The 10,129-nt window shown below is 60.2% G+C and overlaps 1 protein-coding gene across 1 annotated transcript; it reads left to right on the top strand.

The window, feature by feature from the left end:
* The first annotated feature begins 222 nt into the window (after positions 1–222).
* On the top strand, positions 223–2,190 carry CHST14 (carbohydrate sulfotransferase 14). Its single transcript, XM_061999663.1, has one exon. It carries the CDS (start codon positions 282–284, stop codon positions 1,260–1,262), a length of 981 nt encoding a protein of 326 aa, XP_061855647.1. The 5' UTR covers positions 223–281; the 3' UTR covers positions 1,263–2,190.
* Positions 2,191–10,129: the final 7,939 nt, after the last annotated feature.

Here is a 10,129-nt window from a genome sequence, read left to right as displayed (position 1 = left end):
GAGGGCTCGGGGCGATGCGGGGCCATGCGGGGCGATGCGGGGCGATGCGGGGCAGCCGCTCCCCCCCGGCCCGGCCCGAAGCGAGCGCGGGGCGGAGCCGCCGCGAATGGCCGCCGCCCCCCGAAGGCGCGGCCCGCCCTCCGCAGCCGTCACTGCCGGGCAGGCAGCGGGCCGAGGCGGGCCCGGCCCAGCGCCGCCAGGCCATGCAGCCCCGGGCCCCGCTTCCCCGGGCGGGCCGGGCGCGGGCGCGGGCGGGCGCGGGCCCGGCGCTGCTGCCGTCCATGCTGATGTTCGGCGTGATCCTGGCGTCCAGCGGGCTGCTGCTCATGATCGAGAAGGGCATCCTGGCCGAGGTGCGGCCGCCCCCGCCCCGCGCGGCGCGGCCCGGGGAAGCGTGGCGGCCGGCGGCCGGGCGGGAGGCCGCGGGCGAGCTGGAGCGGCGGGTGCTGCGGGACGTGCGGAACCGCACGATCCGCGCCGTGTGCGGCCAGCCCGCCATGCCCCGCAGCGTGTGGGACCTGCCGGCCGGCCAGCGCCGCACCGTGCTGCGGCACCTCCTGGTCAGCGACAAGTACCGCTTCTTGTACTGCTACGTGCCCAAGGTGGCCTGCTCCAACTGGAAGCGCGTCCTGAAGGTGCTGGGCGGGGCGCTGCGCAGCGTGGACGCCAAGGGCAAGATGGACCACAAGAGCGACCTGGTGTTCCTGGCCGACATGGAGCCGGCCGAGATCAGCTACCGCCTCAACAACTACTACAAGTTCCTCTTCGTGAGGAACCCCATGGAGAGGCTGCTGTCGGCCTACAGGAACAAGTTCGGGGAGATCAAGGAGTACCAGCAGCGGTACGGGCTGGAGATCGTGCGCAGGTACCGCCAGGGCGGCGGCGGCTCGGCGGGCGACGACGTCACCTTCTCCGAGTTCCTCAGGTACCTGCTGGACGAGGAGGCCGAGAGGATGAACGAGCACTGGATGCCCATCTACAACCTGTGCCAGCCCTGCGCCGTGGCCTACGACTTCATCGGCTCCTACGAGCGCCTCGAGGCCGACGCCGACTACGTGCTGCGGCGGGTGCGGTCGCCGCCGTCCGTCCGCTTCCCCCGGCGCCAGCCCTGGTACAAGCCGGTGACGGCCGAGACGCTGCACTACTACCTGTGCGGCACCCAGCGCCGCCTGCTCGCTGACCTCCTGCCCAAGTACATCCTGGATTTCTCCCTCTTCGCCTACCCGCTCCCCAACGTCAGCAGCGAGTTCTGCCGGCAGTGAGCCGCGGGGTGCGGCTCGGGGGGCTGCTCGGGGCCCCTCACACCTTACTGCCCGCGCGGTGCCTCCCTGTTTCTATGCAATGTACCCGGTTGCCTTTGCTGGTGGGGCGCTCTGTGCGGCGCTCTGCTTGTACCACGCACGTACAGCAGCTCCCCCACCTCCCGTTTCGCTTCAAAGTCCCTTTTGGCACGGCACGGCACGGCACGGAGAAGCCCCGGCAGGGAGCTGAGGGGCGCAGCTGCCCGAGGCATTTCGCTCCTTTCCGAGTGTTCTGCACACAGCTGACTCCAGTTGAGCGCTGGGGCTCTGCCGCATCGACTGGGAGAGCTGGTGCAGCAGCCCTGGCACTGGGACAGCTGGTGCAGCCTGGGCAGGAGGGAGCCGTGGGGTGCAACACCAACAGGGGGCTTGTACCAGCTAGGCCCCGTTCTCCCCTCGGTTCCCTCGCTGCAGCTGCCTCAGTGGGGCCGCTTGGTCTCTTTTCCTGACCTCTGTTTGTTGCCGTCAGTCGTTCCTTACTCTGGAAACCAGACTGGTGGTAGGGGGAGACTCTGTGCCATGGGAAGGGTTGGGAATAGCCACAGGTTACCCAGGTGCCGAGCCAGAAGGATTTGCCCTCCCTGTGAGTTAAAGCAATATAGACTGTCAGGATCCACGCCCGTCCTGGTTCCTGGGGAGAAACACTTTGTCCAGCCGTCTTGGAAGCAGCAGCCTCTGCAGGATTAGTTCAGCCTTCTTTGGTGCATCTGCAGGCTGGGTTCGGAGCTGCTCTGTTAGCTGTGGCCCTGTGAAAGCCTGGGAGGCAACAGGGGGTTGGTTGTTATCCCTGGGAGGCAACAGGGGGTTGGTTGTTATCCCTGGGAGGCACCAGGGCGTTGTTATTCCCTGGTAGGCCGTGTTCTCCTTTCTAATAAAGTTTTTATACCGATGAGTTGTCTTTTCCTTAGGTGTTTGTGCTCCTGGAGAGGCCTCCCGCTGCTCCTGCTGAGCCACAGCCTGATAGGTGCTGCCTGGCTTGGTGAAGCCGTGCTGGAAGCACCAGGGGAGCTGCACCAAGGGGAGGGCACGGGCACGGGCAGTGGGATGGGGAGCGGCAGCGTGCGGGCACACGGGCGCCTGAGGGCCGTGGGGCTGGGGCACGGCGCTGGGGAGGGATCCCAGGGGCTGCCAGGAGCAGGGGGGACGCCCTGGGCTTCATCTCGAACCAGGGGAAGGGAGAGGGAGGCGTTTCTCTTGAGGGTCGGCGGCACTGGCTGCGAGAAGGACGCGGAGCCTCATCCCCTCCCTGGCTGCGGCGAGGGAGCAGGTGCTGCACTGAGCCCTGGCCCTGGCTCCCTCTGCCCCAGCACGGCTGGGGGTGACCCATCCTCACCTCTGGTGACGGGGTTGTGGCTGCTGTGTGGAGGGACCCCAGCCCCTGGCTGCATCCTCAGCGCCACAGGTGACGGGGGTCAGACCCCCCAGCGCCGCTCTGACCCCCAGCCAGCGCTGTGGGGCACCGGGGCTTTGGCTGCCCAAGCAGCAGTGCTGGGTGCCCGGTGCTGGAGGAGCTGGAGAGGAGCCTTGTTCTGCAGCCGTGGGCAGCAGGTGCCAGCTGGGAGCCTGACCTCGCCTGGGCAGACAGGCTGGAGCTGGTGTGGGACTCGGTGAACTCTGTAAGGAGGCAGCCTGTGGGACGCGCCTGTGTTTGCTCCCGTGGGGCTGGGGGAGCGTCTCCTGCTGGTTCAGTGCCTGGGGCTCCAGTGAAGTGTTTCCTTCTCAGCAGTTCTGAAGGTTTGTGCCACTTGTTTCTCTGCTGCAGCCTCTCTCCTCCCTGTCACATTTGGGTTTGTCGTTCCCTTTCTGTTGCCCAGAGGATTTTGCTTCCCTCTGCCAGCCTCTCGCTCCTTCCCTGGCTCTCACTGAGCGCCTTTCCCCCCCCCAAATGGAAGCAAACGAGCCTCTCACCTCCTTGCCCCCTCCCACAAGGGGAGTTTTAACTCGGGCAGAGCCCTGTAGCTTGGGCAGGACTTTGTCCAGAGTGTGGAAAAGCCTCCCCAGAACCAAAGTGGGGGCACTTTGTGATGTATCTCTGAACCTTGTTTCTCTTCCCTGCTGGAAGTTGCAGCCTGTGTCTGACTTTTCTCTGAAGCCAGCCCAGATGAAAACCCCTTCCCAGGTGTTTCCTTTTATCCCTGGCCACTGATGACCGTGTCCTGAGGAAGCTTTTGGCCAAGCAGCAAGGGAGAGGGAGAAGGAGCAGTCGCCTCTCCCAGCAGCTGCCTCATTTCTGGTGTCAGGTGTTGGTCTGGTGGGGAAGGAGCCAGGAGCAGACCCCCAGGAGCTGAGGGCTGGAGGCGAGAGACGCGGAGCAGGAGCCGGCCCCGAGGAGAGCACGACACAGCTGCTTTGGGTGAGAGCTCTGGGGGCAAAACTGAGGGATGGGGACACTGAATCCTCCTGGCTGGGACCCTGGAGGGGTTGGTAAGGCTGAGGCAGGGATGAGCTGGTGGCCCTGAAGCCCTGCAGGGAGCTGGGGAAGGCAGGACAGCAAACCAACACGAAAGCTGGCTGGGTTTTGGCAGTGGATGAGCAGGAGGAATGAGCCCCATCCCCTCAGGCTGCAGCACTGGCACCTGGGGCATCTGCTGCTGCTGTGGTGGCACACAAAGCCCTTCACAGCACTCTGTTTTGGGCGTGTCAAGGGCTGGGACACAGCCTGGAGGGAGCTGATGCTTCTTGCAGGAAGGAGACGGAGGATCCCTTTGGCACAGGAAAGGGCTGAGGGTGAAGAGGCATCAAGCACGTGCCCAAGAGCCCTCCCCAGGGTGGTTCTGACAGAGCCAGATCAAAGGAATCCCTTCTGAGGAGGGAGAGGTACGTCCCTTGGAGCCCCAGTGCCAGCTGGGCAGGGAGTGCCCCAGCCCACATCATCCCTTCCCGTGTCAGTGTCACTGCATGAGGCTCCTTCACTGCTCAAACCAAGCGAAGGGGGAAGGGCTGGATGAGAAAGGAGGTGCCCAAGGGGTGCCCAGCCCAGCCCGAGGGGTCCCTGCACCCCTCAGCTGTTCTCCCAGCTCTTCTGCACTGGGATCAGAACTTTCTCCTTCTGCAGCCACTTCCTTCTGGGGCTTTGGCTCTGCAAGTGGAGCTGTTAAACATCTCCAGGCTCTAGACCTGGCAGAAGGTGGTTGCTGTGGAAATAGTGGAAGTTGCACCATGAAGTTGCAACGTCTCTTCAGCCCCCCTCAAAGCACTGGGGGTGCATTTCAAGCCCCCTTGCACCCAGCACGTGGGGATCAGGGGCTGGGGAATGTGCAAGGTCACGTTTCTCTCTGCTGGGGAGCATCAGGTGAGGAAGAAAATGGGGATGGCAAAGCAGCAAGGGGCAGAGGGGCAGCTGACACCAGCCCTGTGAGTCAGACCTGCTGGGCTGTGGCTGTGTTTAAAGCAGAGATGATCCCTCCCCGTTGGCTCTCGGCTGCCAGCTGCCAGGCTGTGGCACACCAGTTCCTTCCCAGCGGCTCCCAGGAGACACACACACACACACACAGCCCCAGGGCTCAGCAGTCTCCCAGCCCCGGGGGCTGCTGGCAGGCAGCAATCTGGCAGACAGCCTGCTGAGAGGAGACTTCATGTCTCAGAGCCACTGAACCATTTAATTGCCAAGAAACACGGCCCACGTGTGAGTCATTACGGAGGAGCAGGAACTGTGTGGTCTTGGGCAAAGGGAAGGAGCTGGAAGCCTGAAACCTGCTTGTGGCAGGGGTGTGAGTGGCCATCTCTTGCTCCCAGGGGAGGAAGGGGCAGCAGTTACCTGCCTGGTGTCTCCTGGCATTGCTCTGGGTGGCCCAGGGCAGGGACAGTCCCTGCAGGGGTAGGAGGGGACAGGGTAAAGCTTCAAACTTTATCCAGCTGCCAGCTCTTTGCCCAGACTTTGGTTGCAGCCCAGTGTGACCACTGCAAGACCCTTTCCCTTGCCATGTTTGGGGGCATTAAGGAGCTGCAGGGATCTCAGCTTGAGACTTTGTCCCTTTGTCAGCATCAGCCCCAGGCTGCCAGCAAATCCCAGCCCTGCAGAGCCCTTCAGACCCTGCAGCCATCCCTCAGCCCCTTCTCTGGAACACCAGGCTTTCCCTTAAAGCAGCTTTATGCCTCATGGATTCCATCTCAGTTGGACATGAGATGATGCAGGAGGCTTTTCTCCCTTTGCCTCTTCATCCTTTATCTCCCATGAGGCCTTGACCTTGGGCTGAGCCCCAGCAGGTCTCTTTCCTGTGCAGCTGAGCCATTAGCAGGCTCTTAACCCAGACAGGGATAAAACACTCACCTGAAGCCTTTTTGCCTGTCCAAGGGTACAAACCACAGGGTTACACAGAGGCAATCATCTCATCTCTGCCTACGGCTTCCAGCAGGGGATGAATAAACCCAGTTCCTCGCGGGTTCTCGGTGGAGATGGGATTCATGTGCTGTGACCTGTGCTGGCTTTGCTGTGCTGGGCTTCTGAGCACCTCCTGCAGCTCCCTCTGGGTTAGAGAAGCAGAAGAGAACAGTTGAGTGCTGAGGTTTGCACGTGATGGCAGTTGGTCAGCCCCGAGTTACTTCACTGGCTGATGTGGAAGGTGTTTTCCTGAGCCCCTGGAAGGTGTTGCCTGCTCTGGATTCTCCCAAGGCCCCTTCCCTCTGCATCCCCAGCTCTGTGGGTGATGAGGTACCGAGGGTTGACAGGCTGAGCTGTGATACTGCTGAGGAGGAGATGACCCTGATACTATTGATGGAGGGAACAGTGAGGCTGGATGTGGGGAAGGGAGCTGTGCCAGCGTGGATTTGCCATGTGTGTTGCTCGGGCTGCAGCTCGTTCCTGCTCACCCTGAGGTGTCCTGGGGGACTAAAGCTGGATTGTGCTGTCACAGCTCTGGTATTTAACAGCCAGCTCAAGAGAACCTGCCTCAGGAGCAGCAGGGCAGCTGCAGAGGATGGGGACAGTCACTGATCCCTGCCATTCACCCCCCTGCGTGGCTGTTCCACAGCTGGGCACTGGGACAGCATCTCCTCATTCAATTAACCCAGAGCTGATGCTTGGAGGAGACAAAGCAGAGGGCCAGGCCAGGAGAGTGGGGAACACCAACCCAGGCAGCTGTGTGTGTGTGTGTGTGCTTTGGGGCTGGCAGGGAGCTCAGCACCCAGCAGAGGTGTGATGCTGAGCAGTGGGGAGGCAGCTGGGGCTGCCAGAGGTGGGGTGGCAGCCTGTGCTCAGCTTGACCCTGCCAGCAGCCTCCAACAAAGAGAAGGGCTCGTTCTCTCCCCCCACCAAGGTAAATTGCCTCTTGTTTCTGCAGGAGCAGGAGCACTCTGCTCTGCCAAGTGCCACAAGGTCTGGCAGGGAGCAAGTTGCTGGAAGAGGAGCTCGACAGTGGGAGATGGTTCAAAGCCAGTTTGGCTGGCAATGTCAGCTAAGCAGAAATGGGGCCAACTGCCTTCTTTGGGAGTGACCTCCTGGAAACTCCAGCCCTTTTGCCAGCTGAGCCTCTTGCTGAGGACCCTCAGCAGCCTCAGGGACAGTGCACTGCATCCCCTGCTCCAGCTCACCCACTGGCTTTTGGCATCCAAGACAGCATCCCAGCACAGCTCTGTGCCATCCCTGGCCACAGCCCCAGGCCAAGGGCATTGCCAGCAGCACCAGAGAACATGCAGCATGTTGCAGGATTGCTTCGGTCTGGTGCCTGGCACATAGGTGGGGATCCCAGCTGCCTGCCCCAGGCCTCCTCAGGGGCTCTGCTGGGTGAGGAGCCTTTGCCTGTCCCCTCACAGCTCGGAGCAGAGCCCTGCAGTGATTTGCTCAGCACTCCTGCTTCGTAAGAAGGTCAAACCAGAGCTGGGAAGAGCCTTTATGATAAGGCAACAGCTAATCAGACAGACATCAGCAGAGAAGGCTTAGGCAGGAGAGGGAAGGATCAGCAGGTCTGTCTGCAAACACACTCATTCAGCCACTGGCTATGAGCCAGACTTCAGGGGAAGGAGAGGGGAGGGTGTTGCAACCCAGGCTTCAGAGGGGCCAGCCACCCTTCAGCCTCTCCATTCCCAGCAGAAGCTGCTTGGCAAGCCCCGTCCAGGAAACCAGGAGAAGGGGATCCCCAGCTAGAGTCACAATATGGACAAGCCAGGGAACAGTGATAAACCAACAGAGCATTTCCCAGCCCAGCCCCTGCAGGGAGGGATCTGTGTGAGCCTGGTGCAGCTCAGGAGGCTTCTCCTCCGTCGCCTGTTTTGTGAACGGGACTCAGAGCCAGCGCTGAAGACATCAACGGGCAGAACAAGCACAGCAGGTTGTTCCTGACCTCGCCAGTGTCTGTGGAGCAGGGGCTGAGGCTGTCTCTGGAGCTGCGTTTCCCGGCAGGACTCTGGGCTCTCAGCTCCCTCTGCACAAGTTTCCCCATGTCCTGCCCATCCTCTGGGGAGCTGAGCAATAAACATCTGCAGGGAACCTGCCCTGGGGCGTTTGTTCTGCTGCTGCTCAGCCACTGTGAAGCCTCATTTAGTCTGGGAAGATGGGAGAGGAAACCTCACACCCTCTGTGGATCAGCTGTCAAGGGCTGAGATGTGTGTTTGTATTTAATGAAGTGTTAATTGGTTCAGGTGATGGGAAGGGAGGGGGGTGAGTCTCCCCTTTCACAGCCACCCACTTCATCCCATTAGTGCCTCTGAGCCTGGGGGGGGGGGAGGGGAAAAAGGACAAGAAGAGGGATTCAGGGCAATTTAAGGGGGTTTAATTAAGACTGAAGTAATAGAGCTTGTGATGAGAGGAAAGGGAGAGAGAAGCCTTGGATGCTGTGGTTGCCCCCAGAGACTTTGGCCTGAGGGAGGACTCACAGCCCAAAGGCAGCTGTACAAAACACCATCCTCTCAGGTCAGCTGGGGCTAAGGCAGAGAAAACAGTAGGCAGGGGAATAAACCCTGTGTGAGTGAAGGGCCAGGACGCTGCTCCTTGCACTCTCCAGGCTCTGAGGATCAAACCTATGTCTGCCCACAGCCATGAACGTTGTGGTAAATCCCAGGATTTACCATGTTTAAGAGCCTGGGTGAAAATCTGCATCACAGAAACAGCCTTTGCCCAGGCACTTGGGAAAGCTGCTGCAGGGCTTGCTGAGCGCTCTCAGGGACACCCCAGACACAGCTTCACCTTTGTGTTCCTTGGCTGCTTCCTCCTGTGTGTGTTTACAAGTAGTGGAGATGCCTTTAAAAGCAAACAAAGCCAAGCTCTCCACGTGCTGTTCCCTCAGAGGGAAGCTGTGAGGGTGGCAGCTCTGTGCTTTGTTGCTGGCAGCCTCAGCTCCGAGGTGGGAGCTGCAGGCACAGGCTGAGCACATCATCCAGCCACAGCATCATCTGCCCCCAGCCAAAGCAGGTTTTCACCAAGGGAAAGGTGGGTTTGGATCTACACAGAGTCTCAAGGGCTGGGAGGGACCTGGGAAGCTCATCCAGGGCAACCCCCTGCCTTTGGCCTGAAGAAGCCAAAGGTGCTTCCAGAGGTGAAAGCAATTCCCCAATTAGACATAAAGGGTGATGTCAGGCCTTTCCTGGGGTGGGAGGGGCATGTTTAGCTGCTCTTTTTGCTCAGCAGGTTCTGGGGGGTTGAGGCAAGGTGCTAAGGGTAGAAGGAGCATTTTAGATGCTTCACAGAGCCTGGGGAGGGAGAAAGACAAACATATAGTGGGGAAGAACTCCAGGCCAGCTTTGTTGTGCTGGCTGGGAGAGGGAAGAGCTGCCTTTGGTGGTGAGGAAGTTTCCACCTCCTTGCTGCCTGGTACAAGAGCCTGATGATGCTGATCCTGCACCATGGATGGGGCAGAGGAGCAAGAAGAGGTTACCCAAAAATGTAAGTGTCAACCCTTGGAGCTGCTCATCTGCCTGTTCTTCTCCCAGCAGCACCTCCCTGAGGGGTTGCTTCTTCCCAGCAGCCTCCTCAGCAGCTTCTCCACTCTGGCTGCTTGGGGCCTCACAAGGTTTTTGCCTGTGGTGTGTTCCCAAGCTGTGGTGCCGTGGCTGAGGTGTCCCTTCCTCACCCTGCTGAGGGCACAGTGCAGCCCCAGCTTGTTGCTGTGCCCCAGCCTGCAGTGTCAGAGTGCCTTGTGCTGTGCCCCAGCCTGCAGTGTCAGTGCCTTGTGCCACTGCTGCTCTTTGCAGGCCGTGTCTTTGCTTCTGCAGGAGCTGCAGTGTCTCCTCTCCTCACAGCCTCTGCCACCTCACAGGTGCTGTTTCCTTTGAGAAGTGATTTCTGGCTGATTTCCAGTTGGTGAATCTCTGTGTGATCCCTTGAGCTGTGGATAAAGACTTGAGCACCGGGGGCTTGGGGGAAATTAGCCTTAATTAGGCATTATTTCTGTAACCCAGTGGCACCCTGTGATTAAGAGGAACTGAGTGTAGCTCTGGTATTGATCTCCCTGCCAAGATGAAGTTAATAAGGTGTGACTCCTACTGAGGTTCCAGTGGCAAACAGTCATCTCAGCATCCAGTGGCTCCAGCAATCACTTTGTTTCCATTGCCCTGTGCCAGTGTTGTGATGAGCTGGGTGCTGCAATCACACCCAGGGATAATTACCCTGCTGACCTGAGCCAGGGCTGATGGTCACAGGGGGCAGGCTTTGTGCCCTTTGGTGTTTTCCAGGGTAGAGGGGAGCCCACAGCAATGGAGCTGGGGAAAACCTTCTCTTTCATAGGCTCAAAATGCTCCCGAGCCAGCTGAGAGGCTGTTTGTTGGCAGGGAGGGACCTTCTCAGGCCCAGCTCTGGCTGAGCAGCGATTCTGGCTGTGCTCAGGGCAGTTTGCAGCCCCAGCCCTGGCAGGGGCTCTGTCAGGATCACAACACACTCTCCATGACTCCTCAGACTC

Source organism: Colius striatus, chromosome 7, assembly GCF_028858725.1.
Source record: "Colius striatus isolate bColStr4 chromosome 7, bColStr4.1.hap1, whole genome shotgun sequence".
NCBI classification, from domain to species: domain Eukaryota; kingdom Metazoa; phylum Chordata; class Aves; order Coliiformes; family Coliidae; genus Colius; species Colius striatus.
The sequence above is the reverse complement of the archived record's forward strand: the minus strand, read 5'-3'. Positions and strand labels throughout refer to the sequence as shown.